The sequence below is a fragment of the Stenella coeruleoalba genome (genome assembly GCF_951394435.1).
Source record: "Stenella coeruleoalba genome assembly, chromosome: 1".
Taxonomy (NCBI): domain Eukaryota; kingdom Metazoa; phylum Chordata; class Mammalia; order Artiodactyla; family Delphinidae; genus Stenella; species Stenella coeruleoalba.
In genome coordinates this window covers 109176622-109200193 of record NC_137169.1, presented here as the reverse complement: position 1 = coordinate 109200193, position 23572 = coordinate 109176622, and the positions used below count along the sequence as shown (strand labels likewise).

Genomic DNA, 23572 nt, shown 5'->3' with positions numbered 1-23572 from the left:
TGGTATATTTTCCAAACCTTCTACAATAAGAATGTAATCTTTTTTACAATCAGATTTAAAAGTCATGGTAGAAGGAAACAATAGCAAAGATCAATAAAACTAAAAGCTGGTTCTTTGAGAAGATAAACAAAATAGATAAACCACTAGCCAGACTCATCAAGAAAAAAAGGGAGAAGACTCAAATCAATAGAATTAGAAATGAAAAAGGAGAGGTAACAACTGACACTGCAGAAATAAAAAAGATCATGAGAGATTACTACAAGCAACTCTATGCCAATAAAATGGACAACCTGGAAGAAATGGACAAATTCTTAGAAATGCACAACCTGCCAAGACTGAATCAGGAAGAAATAGAAAATATGAACAGACCAATCACAAGCACTGAAATTGAAACTGTGATTAAAAATCTTCCAACAAACAAAAGCCCAGGACCAGGAGAATTCTATCAAACATTTAGAGAAGAGCTAACACCTATCCTTCTCAAACTCTTCCAAAATATAGCAGAGGGAGGAACACTCCCAAACTCCTTCTACGAGGCCACCATCACCTTGATACCAAAACCAGACAAGGATGTCACAAAGAAAGAAAACTACAGGCCAATATCACTGATGAACATAGATGCAAAAATCCTCAACAAAATACTAGCAAACAGAATCCAACAGCACATTAAAAGGATCATACACCATGATCAAGTGGGGTTTATTCCAGGAATGCAAGGATTCTTCAATATACGCAAATCTATCAATGTGATAAACCATATTAACAAATTGAAGGAGAAAAACCATATGATCATCTCAATAGATGCAGAGAAAGCTTTTGACAAAATTCAAATTCATTTATGATAAAAACCCTGCAGAAAGTAGGCATAGAGGGAACTTTCCTCAACATAATAAAGGCCATACATGACAAACCCACAACCAACATCATCCTCAATGGTGAAAAACTGAAACCATATCCACTAAGATCAGGAACAAGACAAGGTTGCCCACTCTCACCACTCTTATTCAACATAGTTTTGGAAGTTTTAGCCACAGCAATCAGAGAAGAAAAGGAAATAAAAGGAATCCAAATCAGAAAAGAAAAAGTAAAGCTGTCACTGTTTGCAGATGACATGATCCTATACATAGAGAATCCTAAAGATGCTACCAGAAAACTACTAGAGCTAATCAATGAATTTGGTAAAGTAGCAGGATACAAAATTAATGCACAGAAATCTCTGGCATTCCTATACACTAATGATGAAAAATCTGAAAGTGAAATCAAGAAAACACTCCCATTTACCATTGCAACAAAAAGAATAAAATATCTAGGAATAAACCTACCTAAGGAGACAAAAGATCTGTATGCAGAAAATTATAAGACACTGATGAAAGAAATTAAAGATGATACAAATAGATGGAGAGATATACCATGTTCTTGGATTGGAAGAATCAACATTGTGAAAATGACTCTACTACCCAAAGCAATCTATAGATTCAATGCAATCCCTATCAAACTACCACTGGCATTTTTCACAGAACTAGAACAAAAAATTTTGCAATTTGTATGGAAACACAAAAGACCCCGAATAGCCAAAGCAATCTTGAGAACGAAAAACGGAGCTGGAGGAGTCAGGCTCCCTGACTTCAGACTATACTACAAAGCTACAGTAATCAAGATAGTATGGTACTGGCACAAAAACAGAAAGATAGATCAATGGAACAGGATAGAAAGCCCAGGGATAAACCCACGCACATATGGACACCTTATCTTTGATAAATGTGGCAGGAATGTACAGTGGAGAAAGGACAGCCTCTTCAATAAGTGGTGCTGGGAAAACTGGACAGGTACATGTAAAAGTATGAGATTAGATCACTCCCTAACACCATACACAAAAATAAGCTCAAAATGGATTAAAGACCTAAATGTAAGGCCAGAAACTATCAAACTCTTAGAGGAAAACATAGGCAGAACACTCTGTGACATAAATCACAGCAAGATCCTTTCTGACCCACCTCCTAGAGAAATGGAAATAAAAACAAAAACAAACAAATGGGACCTAATGAAACTTCAAAGCTTTTGCGCAGCAAAGGAAACCATAAACAAGACCAAAAGACAACCCTCAGAATGGGAGAAAATATTTGCAAATGAAGCAACTGACAAAGGATTAATCTCCAAAATTTACAAGCAGCTCATGCAGCTCAATAACAAACAAACAAACAACCCAATCCAAAAATGGGCAGAAGACCTAAATAGACATTTCTCCAAAGAAGATATGCAGACTGGCAACAAACACATGAAAGACTGCTCAACATCATTAATCATTAGAGAAATGCAAATCAAAACTACAATGAGATATCATCTCACACCAGTCAGAATGGCCATCATCAAAAAATCTAGAAACAATAAATGCGGGAGAGGGTGTGGAGAAAAGGGAACACTCTTGCACTGCTGGTGGGAATGTGAATTGGTTCAGCCACTATGGAGAACAGTATGGAGGTTCCTTAAAAAACTACAAATAGAACTACCATATGACCCAGCAATCCCACTACTGGGCATATACCCTGAGAAAACCAAAATTCAAAAAGAGTCATGTACCAAAATGTTCATTGCAGCTCTATTTACAATAGCCAGGAGATGGAAACAACCTAGGTGCCCATCATCGGATGAATGGATAAAGAAGATGTGGCACATATATACAATGGAATATTACTCAGCCATAAAAAGAAACGAAATTGAGCTATTTGTAATGAGGTGGATAGACCTAGAGTCTGTCATACAGAGTGAAGTAAGTCAGAAAGAAAAAGACAAATACTGTATGCTAACACATATATATGGAATTTAAGGGAAAAAAATGTCATGAAGAACCTAGGGGTAAGACAGGAATAAAGACACAGACCTACTGGAGAACGGACTTGAGGATATGGGGAGGGGGAAGGGTGAGCTGTGACAGGGCGAGAGAGAGTCATGGACATATATACACTAACAAACGTAAGGTAGATAGCTAGTGGGAAGCAGCCGCATGGCACAGGGATATTGGCTCGGTGCTTTGTGACAGCCTGGAGGGGTGGGATAGGGAGGGTGGGAGGGAGGGAGACGCAAGAGGGAAGAGATATGGGAACATATGTATATGTATAACTGATTCACTTTGTTATAAAGCAGAAACTAACACACCATTGTAAAGCAATTATACCCCAATAAAGATGTTAAAAAAAAAAGTCATGGTAAACGTTATTATTATTTTAAGAACGTCTATCAAATGTTTCTCCTCCAGGAATTGTTCTGCGACCATTCCATGGGGACTTGGAGGCCCCTCCTCAATGTTCTCACAGTGTCCCTTCGTGTCCTCTACCATTCACTGAGCTCACTGGATTTTAGCCATTTGCTAATCTATCTTCCAACAAGATTTGAAGCTCTTTGAGAGACAGGACTGATTCTTTGATTTCTGAATCCCCAGGCCCTAGCACATACATTAAGCATTCCTAAATGTTTGTGAATCAAATGAAGAAATCAAATAAGGAGTCTATAGTATACGGAACTCAGGTATTCTCATTCTAAACCCAGTTGCATATTTCCTGGAACTAAAGGGATCTAGAATTTTCTCCATTCTTGACTGTAACCTAGGGCCTAGCAAGAATTTAGGAAGCCTGTGTTTTTTGCAGGAGTGCCCCCCTGAACATTCAGCACCAGTGTTGCAGGAATCCAGCAGAGTGAGAGCTGAAATCCAAGTTTTTTCCTGGCAAGAGCCAAGATTAGTCACTTAGAGGCACTTGGAGGATTCCCCAAGTTTGCTCATTCCTTTGGGATCACTCAGTCCTCCCAGGACCTCCCCTGGGAACAAAGGAAAACCCAAGACTTGGGACTGGGCCCTTTTCCAACAACAGCTGCTAGTAGTTTGCATTTAACCCTAAACCACAATTAAAATAAAGGGGGGGGGTACTTTCCTGGTGGCGCAGTGGATAAGTCTCCGTGCTCCCAGTACAGGGGGCCAGGTTGGATTCCTGATCAAGGAACTAGATCCCACATGCATGCCGCAACTAACAGTTTGCGTGCCACAACTAAGGAGCCCTCCTGCTGCAACTAAGACCTGGTGCAACCAAATAAATAAATTTTTTTTTTAAAAAAATGGCGGGGGGAATAGCGTCAGCTAGGAAACACTTAGGTTTTCTCTAAATTTCTTCTAAAGAGTTTGAGGACCAAACAGGCCAATTTCAGGACAAAAAAAGGAGACCCTGAAACAGGCTTTAACAATATCAACTACGACAGAAACCATTCACACTAAGAGGGGTAAATCTCCAGTTCAACAAAGGGTTTGTAACGCCCTCGAGCTGACTAGCCACCAAACGGCAACCACCCCCCTCCACTCCGCGAGCAGGCGCCGGCAGGGAACTCGCCTTCTCTGAGAGCTGCCCGTGGACTGGGGGCCCAGGCCTTGGAGACCCTCCCAACTGACCTCCTAGGGCCTTATCTGAAATCAACCAAGTCTGACGCCCTCGCGGTCGTTAGGACTCCACGAGCCCCTCCCTGCAGTATCATCTAGAAAATAATTCCTAGACCCGTAGGTTACGGACGAGCGCTTACAATCTGGTTCTGGGCCAGCGCGCCCCACCCGCAGAATGGCTGGATTCTTGGATTTGCACACTCATTCGCTCTCTAAAACCAAACCCGAGAGGAAGGGCATGGCCGAGGGTGGGGATGTCCTAAAATATTCCAGAGTATTTGAGTAGGAAGAGAAGTTTACAGTATTGTTCTCACTGGGGGCGGTGTGGAGCCCTGGAGCGAGGCTCCTCCGCACAGCGAAAGAAGGGTGTGTGCGCTACGCCCGGGGTGTGAGTGTTGGGTGCGGGGGCAGGAAGAGGAGGGAGGAGAAGGGGTGGGGTGAGCGGAGGCCCTGACACCGGCCCAGGCTCCTCCTGCCTCCCCCGCTCCCCGCCCCCACTTACTAAGGCGCCCAGCCCGCGGCGCTCTGCTCACTGGCCGCGCGTCCCCGCCAGCCGAGCGCCCCCGCCAGCCGAGCACCCCCGCCTGCCGAGCGTCCCCGCCGCGCCTCCTGTCACGGTGAGTTCCGCCCGCCGGTCCCGGGCGGTCCCCAGCCCCAGACCCCGCGCCCGTGGAAACCCCCGCATCGGCGGCTCTGGCTCGCCCGGCTGGCTTCGCCGGGTGTCCCGGGCGCCGGGGGGCCTGGTCGAGGATCAGCTGCAGATGGGGAGGTATCTGGGCCACACCCCGGCCTGGCGAGCAGCGTCCCCGACCCGCCCCGGCGCGACCCCCCAGATCCTCGCGGGGGGGGCGGGAGGGAGCCCTTGTCCTTCACTACTGTACCTCCGTTTTGGTTGACCCGGGGTCTGCTCTCTCCTACCTTTCGGTTTATCTTTTTTTACACCCACTTTCCTACTTTTCGACTAGTCTCCCCAGTTACCCGAACCCCCGCTTCTGGCCCCCTGTCCTGGCCGGCGTATTTCTTTGTGTGCTCCGGCTGCAGGCTGACCTCTGTCCAGATGTTCGTAGCCACCTCCTAGATGGACGGCCCGTGCAGGCTCGGGGAGGGCTGGCGGTTTCCCTACCCAAAGGACACCCCTCAGCCCCTCTCCCCGATGCTTCAGGTTGGGCTTCCTGTTGTTTGTCTGCTAGACGGGAAGGTTCTTACTGCCGACCGAGGGAGGAAAGTCTATTAGTTTTCTTTATAACGCAGTTTTGCTGAGGGGTGGGGGTAAGAGGGGGAGGGAAGCCCATGTGAAACCTGTGTGAAGTGATTTTTGTACTGAAAGGGATCCCTTCTTGCTGTCTTAAACAAGTGGAACTATACAGAGATAGAGGAAGAGCAGGCTTAATGAAGGATTTTCTAACCCAGACTAATCTGTCCCAGTGCAATGAGCTGTAGGTACCTGGTCACAATTTGAGCCTGGCCAGAGGAGGGGCGCTTCCCCCAGGCCTGGATACCACACTCTCTAGCCGCGGCCGGACTCCACCTAACTGAAACCCGGAATCTGCCTTGTTGGGCCGGGATGGTGGGGAAAGCAGAGCAGCAAGCCCCGTGCCAGGCGCAGCCGAGCCCTGGGCCGGACTCTGGAATACATTAAGCCCACCCCCTTCGCTGGGAGCTTTCTGCAGGGCGTGGTTAGCACAAAGGGCTCCCGGATTCTCCTAGTGGAGGCCTGTGACTCAGTTGTAAGCCCATGTGGGTGTGGCCCGGATGGTTCCAGATCCTCTCTGCAGATGGTTCAGACAGAACACTCCCTGAAGGAAAAGGGGAACTGTGCCATCTTAGAGGGCATTTTCCAAGAGGAAGTGAGTCACACCAGGACTTGGCCCGCAACCTGAAGGAGAGGTTTCTTGACTGAACTGTGGGTGAAGACAGCAGTTAGACTGGTAGGGCCGTGGCAGAACTGCTGCTGGGTTATCGGCCTGTATGCCTGCTGGCAGGCTGCCCCGGCTTTATTTGGGAGGTAGCTCTTCCCGTTAAGAGGTTTGCAGTTGCTGCAGATGCTCTTTCCCCTGCAGCCTGAGTTTCAACCTGCAGCAGTGGATTTTTATATCCTGCACCTCAGGTGAGGCCAGGCTCAACACTCTGTCAATGATCTTTGCCTCCAGCGTGTTTCAGCAAATTGCAAAAGGTAATGACAGGCATTAGGGCAGGAATGAGTTCATATAACTCATCTGGAATTTCTTCATCAGCCCTGCCCCCACAGATTCCTCTCCAGTTTCTATTTAATCATCTCTTCCAAATGATGTATTCCTTCCTTGACAGCCAGAAGCTACTTTCTTCACTGGGTCCTTGATATACCATTTGGAGATTATTTTGGTTCTTCAAATTTTCCTGAGGGTCTACTGAGCATAGCACCCTGACTTCTAGGTGATGGTCTTCCCTGGCTTTTCCTGCATACAACATCAGATGGCCCCTTTTCCTTCCGTGTCTGGCCCCTGTCCAGCCTCTCCAGCAGCCACTCCAGTGAGGTCAGGCCTTGCGCTAGGTGGAGCTGAGACTGAGTGCCTCCTTGCTTGCCATGGACAGCTCCAAAAATGTGAATTTTTTAGAGCACTACCCACTTGGTATGGCCTTGATCCAGTCTAGTCTTTTAAAGTTGAGGGAAACAATGGAATCCTTTCAGAGTTATAATGTGCAGATTAGCACTCAGAGTGCTGGGAAAGCTAGACTGATCTTTTTATTAGGATCTTTCTTAAGCTTCTCATTTTCCCGGGACTCAACAATTTAGGAATCTCACATCAAAAGCAAAAAGAATGAATTTGCTTATTTTTAACAAGTTTCAGCACTTCCTAGCCCTTCGGTGGTTTTAATAGCAGTTGTCACAGTGGCTATTGTTTGCCGTTCTGGTGATGCCTGACAACTCTTCAAGGAAAACTGGATGTACTCTTTTAGGGTAGAGACGGCTTCAGAGTTCTCCTATTGAATTGCATCTGGAGCTTTTCTTTTGCTGCTCACTTTTTTTAGTGGGAAAGTTTTACATTTGGTGAAAGGTGGGAGAGACAGCCTGGATCAGATTCATTGCTTCCACTCACTTCTTCTGAATTTCTTTTAGGGATCAAATCAAGAATGCCTTCTGGGTTCAATTCCCCATCCCACCCCCCCCCCAATTTTTTTCTTCTTAAATTCCTCAAAGCAAAAGGAAGGAAACCTAAAACACATTTTAGATAACAGATGTTTGTTTTTACCGACATTCTGCCAATTGTTTTCTGGGTGGGCTGTAAGAAAAGTAGGGTATAGACAAGACACAAAAGAGCAAAGCAGATCAGACTTCTTGCTCTTTGGAAGTCTCCTTTTTGAAATTATGGCCTGGATCTGGGCATGGGTCCAGAGCAAACATTTGGTATTACTTAGGAGCAGACACTTTTCTAAGGAGGCCTCCTACTTCCCTGCTACTCCCAGAAGGATCAAAATTTACATTATTGTCAATTTCCTTCTTACTGATTCATTGAGCAGGCTCTGAGGACAGGGTGCTAGCTTATGTGACCCTGCTACTGGAGCCCACAGTTTAGTGTGGAAAGAAACGAACACAGTTAACTAGAATTCAGGACATATTTTAAAATAGTATGACCTTAGCTGGTGAACTCCCCAGAGGCAAGCATCACAGGATAGAGGTGGTGGAGAGCACACCCACGTGTGCCTAACACCGTGACAGGGTCATGCAAAGTAGGTGCTTGGTGAAGGAACAGAAAAAATGGAAAATTGAATTCCCACCACTGTAAATTTGTAAAGCTCAGAATTCTTTTCGGAAGAGAAAACTACACAAAGAAAGACACGTGAGCTTCCACTCTTCAGACCTGTGTAGGAGATATACAGACATCAGAATAAAATGATTCAATAAAAGGTGAGTGAATGATGAATTAGTTAGAGCCTGTGGAGCTCACAGTGAGAGAGCAGTAAAATGGGATAAACCAAAACTCAAGAAAACGGTAAAACTGAGAAGAGAAAGAAAAGTCAGGTCGTGTTGGGTGACCAGACCTGTTTAGCAGGACACACCGTTTTCTCCTCCGCTATGGAATGTACTCTGCTATGGAATGTACTCTGCGGTTCATTCATAGGCCGCCCCTTTCCTGGCCCTTCCCAGCCCTCACCTCCTCCCACAGAGCTCCCAGCCTCAAGGGTTTCAGCCCAGACCCGGTAATCACACCTGCACCTCAGCTCCAGCCAAGGGAATTGTTTGATTGATTCATTCACTCATTAGCAAACACTAAACCACTATTTAGCTGTTAGTGGATAGAACTGAATAATTCACAGTTCTTAACGTAGAGGAACTTAAATCTAAGATAGAGAGACGGGCAAATGATTGGATGGAGTGTTTCAGGTGCCGGAGTAGGCTGTCTGGGTAACAGAGAGGACGCTGCGGCCTCTCAACCCCAGGCCCAAGGCTATCCATTGGAAGTGTTTCCGAGCCAGAAGCTATAGAGTCCCGGGGTGGGACTCTTCCGGGGCGGTGGAAACGGCGAATTCAAGTCCCTGAACTGCTTGCTGCTTTAGCAACCAATGGTCAGTGCTTCTGTCAGCCCAGGCCGGGCAAGCCCCGCCCAAAATGGGAGGGCCGGGCAGGCTGACTCAGTAGGTCAACCGCTGCACTCTGGAAGAGCTGTATGATTCATCCACTAGCCGAAAGAACAGTATTAATCACATCTTCCGCTTTTCCTTCATCTCACTTTAAAACCAGTGTACTTGCTTCACCTTCAAAACGGAATAACTTGCTCGTAGCCCAGGTCAGTGCCCTCAGGGGCCCTGGTTACTGATGAGAGGGTGGTCATCTCTGGTTTTCAAAGCTGTTTTCACTTTCACAACCTTAGACCTCCTGAGTAGCCCCTGATCTACATTCTTATTGCAGAACAAACAGGGAGTCTGTGCTGACTGCGGTGTCCACAGCCCATGTGCTGAGTAAACAGCAGAGGGAGATCCAGTGGGGCAGGAAAGCTCTGTAACTTCATAATGAGCATAGACAATCCTGGGGTGGGTTTGGAGTGACCTGAGTGCTCACTAGAGGAAGACTGGCCTCACTCTCTTGAAGAAGGTATTCAGGGGTGGCCAGGACTTCCTCAGCTTACAAGCTGTATTTCTTAGAGGTTCCTAAATTAGCCTGTTTCCTATTTTAGGGGTCCTTACCCTGCTGTATTCCCTTTCTTACTTCTCTGGCTTTGCAGTGCATTTTCCTTCTGCTCTGCCCTGTGAAGAATGTGAACTAGGTGTCCCACAGCCAGTTCCAGTATCTGGGATCTTTGGGCATTTGTTGTGAAGTGCTCTGCCACTTGAGCTTGGGCACGGGTATTTTTAAACCTCTGTGGTGGCTGACTCCTTTCCTGAGATATTTCAGAACTGGGGTGGGATGCCACAGCCTTCTCCCATAGGTGACTCATTCAGTTCAGTTCTCTTATGTTGCTGGACTTCCAGAGCCAATCCAGGCAAGGCTGACTCCCTCTAAGCCCACTGCCATCTGAAGCCAGATCCTGGCTGTGTCAGGAGAGAGGGGAAAGGGTGTGGTTCCCCTGGAATTCATCCCACAGTGGACCTTGAATTGGCTGCTCTCTCCAAGAGAACTGCTTTCCAGATGAATCATGCCAGATTCTGGTTTATAGCATTCTCCAGAGTATAGCATTCTTTGGCATGCTGATTTCTGTACTTTTCTGGGGATTAAGGGGTAGAACTTTTGACTCTTAAAGTGTAATTTTTCAATCCTCATGTTTACCAACTCCACCTTCTCTGTAGCAGACAGCATTTACGGATCTGTGTTGAGTATGCATGTGTCAGCGGAAGGAACCAGACTGAAAGCATGTCTCCGGTTCCTATTGAGACTCTTCAGGGGAAGTTGCCAGCCTCTCCTTCAGTCTCTGCTCTAAACTTATTCTTGATGGGTTTTTTTGTGTTTTTTTTTTTTTTTTTGAGTGGTATATTACAGTCTCTATTCAAATTCACCTGTTTCCTATCCAGTAGTGATTTTAGGTGGTGTTAGCCAAAGCTACTCCATTCTGGCTGAAGCATGCTCTCCAGTTAAGCAAGATTCATTGGGCTCCTATTAAGTACCAGGCATTGGGTCTTGATGAGACATATGCCCCTAGATTATTATACCTGAATATAATGATCTGACACATCCTTTCCTTTCTTTCTTTTTTTTTTAAATTAAATTTATTTATTTATTTATTTATTGGCTGTGTTGGGTCTTCGTTGCTGCGGGTGGGCTTTCTCTAGTTGCAGTGAGCGGGGCTACTCTTCGTTGCGGTGCATGGGCTTCCCGCTGCGGTGGCTTCTCTTGTTGCGGAGCACAGGCTCTAGGTGTGTGGGCTTCAGTACTTGTGGCACGCAGTCTCAGTAGTTGTGGCAAACAGGCTTAGTTGCTCCACGGCACGTGGGATCTTCCCAGACCAGGGTTCGAACCCACGTCCCCTGCATTGGTAGGCGGATTCTTAACCACTGCACCACCAGGGACGTCCCTTAACTTTGTTTTAAACTATTCACAATGAAAAGCTCTTCCTTTCCCACTGCACCCCAGACTGTGAGAGTAGCTCTTTTGTCTAGTGCTGCCAAAAGTATATCAGATCCCCAAAGGAATTAGGATATACTATTACTTGTTCCTTCTCAAGGAAGTAGATAATGGGCTTTGGATAGCTTTTATTTGGGTAGGGCAACTGCATGTTACTACCAAAGATGCAAATGTCTTTGTTACAATCAATAACAAGTTCAGAACTTTAGTAAAGAATACATGGTGGGCTTCCCTGGTGGCGCAGTGGTTGAGAGTCCGCCTGCCGATGCAGGGGACACGGGTTCGTGCCCCGGTCCAGGAAGATCCCACATGCCGCGGAGCGGCTGGGTCCGTGAGCCATGGCCGCTGAGCCTGCGCGTCCGGAGCCTCTGCTCCGCAGCGGGAGAGGCCACAACAGTGAGAGGCCTGCGTACAGCAAAAAAAAAAAAAAAAAAAAAGAATACATGGAATTCCCTGGCGGTCCAGTGGTTAGGACTCAGCACTTTCATTGCAGTGGCCTGTGTTCAGTTCCGGTCGGGGAACTAAGATCCCGCAAGCCACGCAGTGAGGCCAATACATACTCTGGAGACAAAATTCATTTTTAAGCAGATTTCTAAACCCTAGAATGACTGAACAAGGTTACCTAGTTAAGCTTGGAGAGTTGAAGTTTTTATATTAACCAGGCTTGATTGTGTGGGTTGTTGGTATTCAGCCATATCCATAGTGAAGAGTGCCATTTACCAGCGCTAAGAGAAACGGAGAAACGTCTGTTCTTTCAGTAGGTGCTTTGTCAGTTAAAAGGAGGGGCACTGATCTTGCTTTTCCAAATAATTAGTGTTTTTATTCTTCATTAGGTGATTTATGCAAAATTAGCAGGCAACTAGATAAATCCCTTATTCAGAGCACCAATACCTAAACTGCCTATTTCCATCAGCAGGAGGCATAAAACCTGAGTGAACTGGTCCTTATATCCATTGAATTTTACAGCTGAAAAGGACTGAATGAATGAGCTTATCACCCTCTTCCAATCATTCTCAAAAGACTGATAATTCATGTCACTTAAAAGTTAATGTAGGGCTTCCCTGGTGGCGCAGTGGTTGAGGGTCCGCCTGCCAATGCAGGGGACGCGGGTTCGTGCCCCGGTTCGGGAAGATCCCGCATGCCGTGGAGCGGCTGGGCCCGTGAGCCATGGTCACTGAGCCTGCGCGTCCGGAGCCTGTGCTCCGCAGCGGAAGAGGCCACAACAGTGAGAGGCCCGCGTACCGCAAAAAAAAAAGTTAATGTAAGTTGTTTCTTTACAGCCTTTAATAGGTTCCAACAGACCTCACCAAAATGCCCTCTCAAATGGAACACGCCATGGAAACCATGATGTTCACATTTCACAAGTTTGCTGGGGATAAAGGCTACTTAACAAAGGAGGACCTGAGAGTACTCATGGAAAAGGAGTTCCCTGGATTTTTGGAAGTAAGTGTTGAAAGGCTCAGAAAGAACCAGAACCAGATGTAAAAATCAATGCTTCTGGGCCCTAGTTCCTTTCCCTTCCTCTTTCTAGCCCTTCCCTGTGGAAGTCACTACTAGAAAGGTGTTTTCATTCATTTACTTATTAAACATTATTGAATGCCTACTGTTTGTAAGATACTAGGGGAGGAAACAGAAGGTAAAGAAGACACAGCCCCTGCCCTCAAGGAGCTTACAGTTTGGAAGTGAAATGAGACTACACACAAATCACCATAATGCAAGGTGTTAGAAGGAATCCATCTGGAGTCATCTGTGTCCATTGAGACAGAGTTGCAGGAAAGAAGGCCTTTCACCAGAGTAATCAACCAGGTTGCCTTGTTGCCCTCGGGTCCATAAACCTGGCACTGGAGGTACCACATCCTGGTCACATCCACTTTGAGCAACTTGAATCTCCCTTCTTGAATTAAATCCCTTTAGATAAAGGCTTTAAAATTTTTTTCCAACACTGCTCTAAAGCAACGGTGTCAAGTATCTGCTGAATGAGTGCCAAGCGGCACTCCAGAAATAACTTCTTTTCACATTGAAAATGCAATGAGACAGGAGCACAGTTTGAGCTTATGCCTCACCTTTGACAGATCGAGGGGTCCGTGAAGACCAGAAGAGGATCTGCCATGAGCTCAGATACATCACTCAGGACATTAGGCAACAAGGCACAGTTGCCCTTTTACATCATAGGCCCTCAAGAGACGGCTGTTGTGTTTCACTGAAGGTGAAACATTGCCTAACAAAATATTAGATTGAAATGCAGGCCCTTCTCTCCCTGCCACAGCCAGAGTCATTTGAAGGGATCAGTACTGTGTTTGGTGTGCATTAGCCTCTAAAGGGTGAAGGGAGGAGATGGTAAAAGACAGGGTTCTGCCTCTTGTCATCTCCTGGTAAACAGCATTAATCAAGCCCCTGACTCCTGACTCATTAAACATAGGGTTTTGTAGTACATGATGATTTACATGTTATCAATACCAGTCAGATAAACAGATATAAATAGCTTCACTAGTATCTCAGAGCTGCAGTTACCACAATTCTATCCCAGAATGAGTTAGAGGATACAGCTGTTCTGCTTTTGTACAGTTCTGTGATAGAGCCCCAGACCAGGACCCTAACTGGGAAGGTTGCTTCAGCTTTCTGTACCTCAGTTCCTGCCTCTGGAAAATGAGAGGCTGGACATGATTATCTCCAAGACCACTTTCACTTTCTGTGACCCTTCCAGGCAAGCATAAAATTCAAGGACAAAATGTGCTCATTGTAAACCTGCCCATCACACAAACAAAGGCGTTCTCGGTCTACTTCTGAACACTCATTAATTGTGTTGTCGCATAAGTTAGAAGCCAGGATGATATCACATGAGACGAAGATCCTTCCTCCCTAAAGGCTTTGTGGCTTGGTAAACATAAAGTGTTCAGTACCAAGTACTGAACATGGCAGTATAATTTATTCTAAGCATGGGGTCATAATTCCAAGCACACCCACACTCGCTGCATTCACAGATCGTTTTGTTTCTAAAGTTGACCGCTTACGTCATCCAAATTTCACTCCTGACCACGGCCAGGAAGCTGGGGTTAAGGCCAGAATTAACTGAAACCCACCAAAAGCAGATGTAGCTGCATAGACAGGTTATAGTTGGTTGCTTAGGGCGTGTAGGAGATGCTGCTTTACCTTAAGGGATTTCTGAGTGCAGTTTATAAACATCCAGCACACTTGAGACACTGAGTATCAGTTCCCTCACTCATTTATACAATCAATGAAATTCATAAATATTTTACCTGAGTCCTTTAACACCTGTAAAGGGCCATATTTCCCTCTGGTTGATGGCATGGACCCTACAGGAGAAATCACACTTTCCCACTTCTAAGCATCATCACTACGAAAAGGAATGATCAAGCCAATCACCTTGAAAACAGAGTAAAAGAAAAAACAAAGGGGATCTTACCTGCTCATCTTAGTTCCATGTATTCATGCTAGGCATTGAGAATCATGGGGAGTTTTATAACTCCATCACACATACTGCTTTTGAAGTACATCCAGTGTAAAACAAAGAGTACATCCAGCAAAGAGTATAGGATGGCATAGATTGACCAACTTATTAAGAACAGAAGCAATCTTAGAAACACTCTAGTCCAACCTCAATTCTTAGTTGTTACACAAAGGCCCACCAAGCTGTGTGACTTACTCTAGGTCACCTGGCTAATATGATATGAAGCCACCCGAGACTGGCCTCAGCTGTGCCAAGAAATGAGGACCATCTGCCTGAACTCTTTAAACCTAACACACCCCAGGGAATCATTAACACCTCTTTAAAATCCATAGAACAATGATCTGAAAGTTACTCCCTAAATAATCGCATGAGGTCTTTCATAGGAGTTTCCTTCTTTAAGGACTTGACCGTGCTCTCAGGAATGAAAGCTTGTCAAGAGAATATAAGTTTAAACTAAAAAATGGGGGAATTTGGGGTGGTTCTCAGACAGAATTTTGTGATTTTGAAAATTGTAACAGTTGGACTGTAAGTAAAGCATGTCAGAAGGGCATGCTGGTTTCTAAGTGGACTGAGAGTTCAGAGTCGTGAGTCTCCCTTCTCTGGCACTGAATCTCCTCTTTCTAGAAATAGGCTGTTTCTAGTCCCTGAGTTATAAAAAAGAATGGAGTTATATAAAAGAGTGCCATGGAAACCTCTTTCCCAGCTTGAAATAAATATGAATTTACTGAAATGCTCCCTCAAAGCAGAAAAATACATTTAGACGACCTCCAAAGATCACTATGACCTAAAGCAAGAATTCAAATAATTAGGAGATTATATATATAGCTGTCAGCAGTACAAATCAAAGAAGCTCATCATTGCAACCATTGACTCGTATTTCTTGCCTCTGTCTTTTTTTTTCAGAATCAAAAAGACCCTCTGGCTGTGGACAAAATAATGAAGGACCTGGACCAGTGCCGAGACGGCAAAGTGGGCTTCCAGAGCTTCTTTTCACTAATCGCTGGGCTCACCATCGCGTGCAATGACTATTTTGTAGTACACATGAAGCAGAAGGGAAAGAAGTAGGCAGCACTGAGCAATTACTCCCACCCTGATAAGAATTCTCATAAAGGGTCACTTAAGGAATCTGCCCCACAGCTACCCCTGTATAAGGATTTCCTGAGCAGACTGGGACCCTTAGAAAATGTACAAATAAAATCCAGCTCCACCTTGAGAAGCAGAGAAAGAAAAGTCAATTAAAGCCAGATAAGCTTTTGATTTTTATATTGCTTGCATCCCCTTGCCCTCAATAAACAAATTCCTTTTTTAGTTCTGAATTTGAGACAGAATGTTTGTTCTTCTTCAGAAATGTTTGTTCCCTGCTTCATTCACAAAGAGCCCACATGCCCTTAAGCATCTAGCGCAAGGCAGAGCTCTTTCCACAGAACCTGCAAAATGGGAAAGCACTCTCCACTCAGGCTTGGAGTCTAACTTCTCAAATTGATCTGCCCTGTAGCTGTTCCTAGCTGAAGGACAACAACTCCAAGGATTAAAAGAAGGCACTTCAGAGTATATTCCACCTTTATAATTCCTGAGCATAGTCCTGCCCAGTTAAATCAGTGCCTTTCCAACCAGCACTTTGTATGCCTGAGATGTCTGAGTCCATTTTTCATAGCAAAGTTTCAGCAAACTAGGGTAAGAATAGTTCCATAAGACAACTAATCAAAATCAGTCTAGTGTGATGCCTCTAACAATATAACATTAACGTTTTTAGAGCTGTCATGAGATGCCATGATTGTACTAAGATGTCAGGAAATAGGCTAGCCATGATTTATAATATAATGGGGTGGTGCTTTTTTGTTGAAAATGAAATGCCAGTACTTATGTCTTGATAAATAGCAGAATGTTTCTCCCAGCCCTTTCTGTGTCTGTTACAAGCTTCAGCAGATATGCATTCCATAGCTATTATTAAATAGCTATGCTTATTAATAATACAGTATTCTATATTTTTTATGGAGAGATGAGGTATTAATTGGCACATGAAATTGTCCCAATTAAATAGGTCAATGAAGATGGAAACATCAATATAACTCTGGGGGAAAGTTCAATATAAGGTCATGCACCATCACAAGGAAAAGCATGCAAAAGGGAACAGGATAGTCCAAAACTATCTTTGGGGAAAGGATATCTGTAATAAAATCAAGGCCAAAGATAAAATTCCAACCATTTTATTTTGTCTCAGCCAACAAATGAACAAGGTAAGACAACTTATCTTGTTAGCTATAGTTAACGGATAGCTTTGCTGCTATAGAGTTATATCAGTCAGAAAGTTTACAAAGAGAAGGATTTACTACAAGATATGAAATGGAGGAGCGGAGTTGGCCAGCTAAAGAACTGACTCGAGGAGTGATTCCCAAACCCGTGCTATAGAACTGGGCCCCCAAGGGAACTGCTGGCTCAGGAAGCTGCCTGCTGAACTGGGAAGCCGTTGCTAAAGCTAGCAGCTCCAGAACCACACAACCCATGGCACAGTCCACACTACCAAATATGGGTACCCATTACCCTGCCTCTTTCCACACATGACTTGGCTCCCACATCCAAGTATCAAAGAAGTGCATCTCATTACCAGAAACTCAATCACATCAAAACCTGATGTGATGTGCAAGGGAGTCTGGCAAATAAAGTTTTACATTTTCCAACCTCTACACACTAGGAGTTGGCATGCTGGTCCACCATATCTGCCACAATGACAATTCTTAATTCTAAGAGAAATCTTCCAGTGGTCCTAGAGACTGTCGTACAGAATGAAGTAAGTCAGAAAGAGAAAAATATTGTATAATATTGCTAATATGTGGAATCTAGAAAAATGATACAGATGAACTTATTGGCAAAGCAAAAATAGAGACACAGACATAGAGAACAAACATATGGATACCAAAGGGGGAAGGGGGAGTGGGACGAATTGGGAGATTGGGAATGACATATACACTATTATGTATAAAATAGATGACTAATGAGAACCTACTATATAGCACAGGGAACTCTACTCAGTGCTCTGTGGTGACCTAAATGGGCAGGAAATCCAAAAAAGGGGATATATATATATACATATAGCTGATTTACTTTGCTGTACAGCAGAAACTAACACAACATTGTAAAGTGACTATACTCCAATAAAAATTAATTTAAAAAAATAAGAGAACTCTTCCAACCTGTAGGTTAAAGAGATTATTGCTCTAAGGAAACGAGACTCTAAAAGATAACCTCTGACAGCTACAGGGAATAGAGAAGCAAACTGGCCCATCCCAGTAAGGCAAACTTGTATCAGTCCAAATTTACCCTTTTAGTTTACACCACCTGCATCCTGGGGCAACTGTGTTTACTGGGTGTTATAAAATTGGTGTTCAGTTTGCAAATGGGGAGGTGAAAGTGTAACACAGGGATATTATAGGCTCAGATGTCCCGAAATACATAGCAAGCTTTCACACGCTAAGCCTCTTTACCTGAAAACAGAAAGAGAACTATTCCAGGAGAGAGGGCTCTGTGGCTAGGAGAGAGGAAGTATCATTCATCTTCACAGTGGATTTGTAGAGTCTAAAAATTTCTAAAGGAACGTATTATCCCCAGAACATGGCCTCAGATGCTCTGGCCAGGGAATCATCTGAGTCACTGTATTTGAGATGTGTGTGTGGTGGGGCTGGGAGGAGAGGAGAGGGAAAGTGGACAATAACATACTTTTTCTCACCTTAGCCTCACTGCTTGAAGCACTTAGTAGGGAGCTAGTACAAGGAAAATTAAAAGGCTATTTATGGTTTGAAATCCTACACGGCTTTCCATGCCAACGAAAACACAGGGCTCCCACAACCTGACCTGCTGAAACAGCCGTTCAGGCTTTCGGAGCCACAGCCTAATGGCTCCCAGGGGCAAAGCTGCAATTATGCCAACAGTCATCAAGAGGAACCATCTGGAAAATTCCACTCATTCTGCTACACGGCTGAGTTGTAAAAGCAGATTCTGCCCCTCCCCACACCCAGCTGTGAAGGAAGAACAACTAACAGTACAGAAAGCCAGTTTCAAACATGCTGCAGAGCTGACCTTGAAAAACACCTCATTTTCTCTCTTGGACCCTGACCATGAGCCAGTTACTTGTGATTTAATACTTTTCTATCCAACTCATCTCAGTGGGAGACCAAGGGCAAGTATATAAACCTCTCTCTCAATTCGACCAATTTGAAAGTGATTGTTCAGGTAACTTCTCTGGCTCTTAACCACAGAGGAATAGTTGTGAATAGAAGTTCAGTCATTTGGCAAATATTTACGAGGGGGACTATATGAATGACACCAAGCAAAGTTCCGTGGCAGATATAAAGAAGCAGAACAGGGCCTGCTCGGAGAGATTATGATCGGGTTGCAAGTGAATAGATAAAACAGACAAAAAGTTAAATAACAACACAACAGAGGATTGGCAAAGGTGAGATGTGATGGGCACCCTTGGTCACTGTTGGTAAGAATGTAATTTATACAACCTCCGGAGGAGGCAAAAGTTGGCAGTAGGTACCAGGATCCTCTGATGTGTTTTCTTGGATCCAATATTTCTATCCCTAAGCATTTCTCGTAACAAAGTAATCAAAGATAGTGACAAAGATTCATATGCAAAGATGTTTTACGCAGCATTCTTTAGAATAGTTAAAACCCAAATAAAACCTCCATGTCCAACGATACGGTTATGGTTAAATAAGTTAAGTGTAGATGCACATGGGATACTATATGACTCATGAAAACCATGACTGAAGAATATTAAATAAGATGGGGAATTGTCTATGTAAAGTAAAGCAGACAGCAAAATTCGTATATAATGGGATTCTTCCCTTTTTAAAATATGTGTCTGCATACACACACAGACAAAGACCAAAGGAAATATACCCACGTGTGTTTTAGTTTCCAAGGTAGGAGTTACTGGCCTGGGAAATTGTTGTCTTCCAAAAGAAGTTTATGAGCTTATTTTAATTTTCTTCTCTACACACTGCTACGTTACTTAAATTTTCTATAATAATTCTACTTTTGCAACCTGGGAAACAAAATTCTAAATAGTATTTTTTTTAAAGTGCATGTGAGGGGCTTCCCTGGTGGTGCAGTGGTTGAGAGTCCGCCTGCCGATGCAGGGGACACGGGTTCGTGCCCCGGTCCGGGAAAATCCCACATGCCGCGGAGCGCCTGGGCCCGTGAGCCATGGCTGCTGAGCCTGCGCGTCCGGAGCCTGTGCTCCGCAACGGGAGAGGCCACAACAGTGAGAGGCCCGCGTACCGCAAAAAAAAAAAAAAAAAAAAAAAAAAGCGCATGTGTATTTATTGAGGGTCTACCATGAGTCAAGACCTGTATGAGTTACTTCTTAAACATTATCTTATTTAGCCCTCACAGTAACCCTCTTATGGTATTATGATATCCATGTTACAGATGACAAAACTAAGACTCAAGTAACTCCCTCAAAGTCCCACAGTGACAATGTCAAGATCTGAACTCAGATATTGTCTTTTTCTTTCTTTCTTTCTCTTTGTTTCTTTTTTCTTTCTTTCCTTTCTTTCTTTATTTCTCTTCTTTCTTTCTTTCATTCCATTCTGCAGCTGTGTCAAGATGCTATTTGCATGTTATAACATTCAAAAAAGTAAGAAATCATTGTGGGCTGGGCAAGACTAGTCAGAGAAGGTTTTGTATAAGAGGTAGGATCTTATCTGGTCTTCAAAGAGTAGAAGAAATTTGGATAATAGTGTTCTTACTACAATCCAGGTTCTGTTCTAGTGCTTTACAAATATTAACTCATTGCTCCTCCCAGCTTATGAGGTAGGTGCTATTACTTTACAGGTGGTTTGACCAGGGTACCAAGCTGATAAGTGGTGGGGGCAGAATTTGAACCTAGACCATCTAAGGTTTTAACCGCTCTTCCCTGGTGCATCTCTGGACATGGTAATGATAGCACAAAGTAATATCCAGACAAAGAACACCTGGGAGGCCTTTCACAGTCCAGCAGGCTAGAATGGAGTGTATTCACGTAAGGAAGTGCATGTAGGTGGCACAGGAAAGGTAGGAGGTGATAAGTGAATGATAACTGGGAAATAGTAAATGATATGAGAAGTGTGGTGTGTGAGGTCACTGGATTAAAAACTCTACAAATCTAAGGTCTGAGTTATCTCTACTCCTTTGGGAGACAGAGATGAGCCTCTTGTTTAAAAGGAGGTAATCAGCAGAAAATGTGTTCTTGTGAATGTTCTACCCACTTTTTTTCTAGCTTTCACATTCCAGTCACATTCCAGCTACAAAAGATAAAGCAGGGTGGGGATTCTTATTTGTCTTTCTAAGAAGCTCTGAGAACAGAGGAGGAAGGAAAAATATTGACCACTGCCAAGTCCTGCCAAAACCAAGAGAGGGAGAAAATCAAGATGATGGGGCCATAAGGTCTGGGTGAGAAAGCTGCCTCCATGGAACACGAATTCACCTTGTTTCCCACCATGAGTCCCATTTACCCGCAAAATGGCATGTTCACTCCAACTGTAGCTACCCTATATATATATTTTTAAATTAATTTATTAATTTATTTTATTTTTGGCTGCGTTGGGTCTTCGTTGCTGCGCGCGGGCTTTCTCTAGTTGCGGTGAGCCGGAGCTACTCTTTGTTGTGGTGCGCAGGCTTCTCATTGCGATGGCTTCTCTTGCTGCAGAGCACGGGCTCTAGGCGTGCGGACTCCGTAGTTGTGGCTCAAGGGCTCTAGAGTGCAGGCTCGGTAGCTGTGGCGCACGGGCTTAGTTGCTCCGTGGTGTGTGGGATCTTCCTGGATCAGGGAGCGAACCCGTATCCCCTGCATTGGCAGGCAATTCTTAACCACTGAGCCACCAGGGAAGTCCCTATCCTATATTTTTTTAGGGTAAAGTCTGGAAGAGTTATGTAAAAGTAAAAATGGTTGTATTATTAAAGTTTTCTTTAACATTTATACATCATCCTTTCAATAAGATTGACCAAAGGTGGAAAAATAATTTCAATTAGCTCTCCAGACACAGAACTTGTACTGCTCAATGTAAAAATCCTATTTGTCACGTTAATGAGCAGCCCCTGCATTTCGGGTTCTTCCTGCAAAGGTTCAGCCTGTCCCTTTCAAGCTCTTCTGGGCATATCCATCAAGGCTCTAATGAGCATTAATAGCACTTAGCCTCAAGCCTGTTCTTCTAGAAGGAGGAGGGAGATGATTCAGCTTTGGTCTCAGCAGGGAGGACTCTGCTCTGTCCTACCCAATCCTGGGTGAGTCAGCGCACAGAGCCAGGTTTCTTGGCATTCTTACAAATTTTACAAATGTTAAAATTTCCTTTCAACGACGTGATTTAAAGCACTACCGGAGTAGCAAACGACACAGAAAATGTGGTCACTGGCCTGCAAAGAGTTTACAGTCTGGTGGAACAAGAGCTGTACATATCACAGCAACAATACATGACAGTGTGTGAGGTAAAGAAATAGCATCAGTGGTGTTAGCTCTGAGGGTTGGGGCTTTCATGGAGGAAGCATCTTGGCCACAAAGGACTGAAAGGAAGATCCACTTTGGGCAGGGAAGGCTGGGAAGAACAGAAAGGAACACATAGAAAACGTGGAAAGGCAAGAAGGAGCAGTGAGAAGCCTGGCAGGGCTGTGACCTGGGATGGGAGTGCTGTCAGATGGAGGATGGACACGGACCTCCTCACGGCTAATGGGGGGTGGGGGCCGCTGGTAGGATTCATCAAGGTGTTGAGCAAGGGAGTGGTATTTCAGCACAATTAATGCGACACAAGTAACAGATGTGGGAGAGACTAGAGACCTACCAATCAAGTCTACTGCTCACTGGACTGCTGTGAAAACACTTAGGGAGATCTCAATGTGCTGATTTGGAATGGTCTCCAAGACACAGTATTAGAGTAATAAAGTACAGAAGAGTATGCATCTGTCTGTCTATGTGTCTATTAAACGACCATTTGTGAAGAAATGACAGGGGAGAATGTAAGCACATAATTACTTAAATATGCAAAAAACATACCCAAAAAGAATATACAAGAAACTGATGAAACTGGATGATTCCCAGAAAGAACAGGATGGCTGCAGGAACAAGAATTGGGAAGGAGAATATTTATGTGTCCTTTTGTATCATTAGAATTTGAGTCCATGTAGAGATACAAAAAATTAATAAAATTATACTTTAAAAAATAATTCATTGTTTTAAAAAAATATTTTAAAGAACTTTCCTGTCTTTAGTAAACATGTATTGTTTTAATAATCAAAGCTTCACATTATTCTCTTAAGGTTTTATGTGCATATTGTAATAATCTGAGTAAGATAAGTTAAGGTTCAGACTAGAGTACTCGAGGCAAGAATGTAAGGTGAGGTGGATGCAAACAGACAGAATGATATCGAAAGTGAGGATGGGTACTGGAATTGAAGAAGAATTTATTCTTCAAAGGCCACTCTTCACACCGAATATATACGATAAACAGCAGATAATTAGGATCTGCTAAGGATTCCCTAAGCCTGTGCTTCTTCACACTGTGGCCAGGGGGTTTTGGGTGACAGTCAACGACAGAGTGTACTCAAGTTATAGCCTCAGTAGGGAGCACTTTTCTGGAGCACCCACTTTACTTAATGGTGTCATTTAAAACAATTTTATACTAAAACAGATCTTCAGCATAAAACACAGGACTTCTAAGAAAATTCCCTCCTACAGGGTGTTCCTTTTGGCTGCACCTTTTGGATACCTCCCCACAACACACACACACACACACACACACACACACAAGGCAGGTGTTCACTTTCCTCTGCTACAACCAGCACTTTGGAGGATCCACTTGAGAAGCCCACATTGGGCAGCCAGGCTCACCCCATGCAATGCAAACAGCCCCATGTGGCAAGCTTCCAGCATCCTCACACCCCTTCTACCCTTAGACCCCCACCATTTACCCTGACCCTCTGGGTCCTTCACTCTCCTGTCTCCCCCATGTCTGACCTCTTTGTTTATGCTCTTATTTACCGCCCTGCTCCAACTTTAGGACTGAGGCACACTCACACTTTGCATGCTAACAATACTGACTTCCTTCCTTAACAGAGATTCTCCCTAATCTATGTTTTCTCAGACCACCCTGAAAATCTAGAACCTTCTACACGA

The 23572-nt window shown here is 44.2% G+C and overlaps 2 protein-coding genes across 3 annotated transcripts in view; one reads left to right on the top strand and one right to left on the bottom strand.

Moving 5' to 3' along the window:
- LOC307190216 (uncharacterized protein) overlaps nt 1–23572 on the bottom strand; it is a gene marked incomplete at its 5' end in the record, with an annotated part of 126358 nt that overhangs the window by 47260 nt on the left and 55526 nt on the right. The window lies entirely within an intron of this gene.
- Nucleotides 4860–15740, top strand: S100A10 (S100 calcium binding protein A10). 2 transcript variants are annotated; one of them, XM_079924001.1, is made up of 3 exons: nt 4860–5037; nt 12236–12398; nt 15328–15740. In XM_079924001.1, the coding sequence occupies exons 2-3, from the start codon at nt 12267–12269 to the stop codon at nt 15487–15489; spliced, it is 294 nt and encodes a 97-aa protein (XP_079780127.1). In that variant the 5' UTR covers nt 4860–5037; nt 12236–12266; the 3' UTR covers nt 15490–15740. The 2 variants fall into 2 exon arrangements, with proteins under 2 accessions (XP_079780127.1, XP_079780128.1); XM_079924002.1 differs by lacking the exon at nt 4860–5037 and adding an exon at nt 5055–5189.

What these genes read in the sequence shown, in the direction of transcription:
- S100A10 (XM_079924001.1), top strand. Translation starts at nt 12,267, where the DNA reads ATGCCCTCTCAAATGGAACACGCCATGGAAACCATGATGTTCACATTT. An exon ending in AGTTCCCTGGATTTTTGGAA is followed by an intron (nt 12,399 to 15,327) that starts GTAAGTGTTGAA and finishes TTTTTTTTTCAG; the next exon opens with AATCAAAAAGACCCTCTGGC.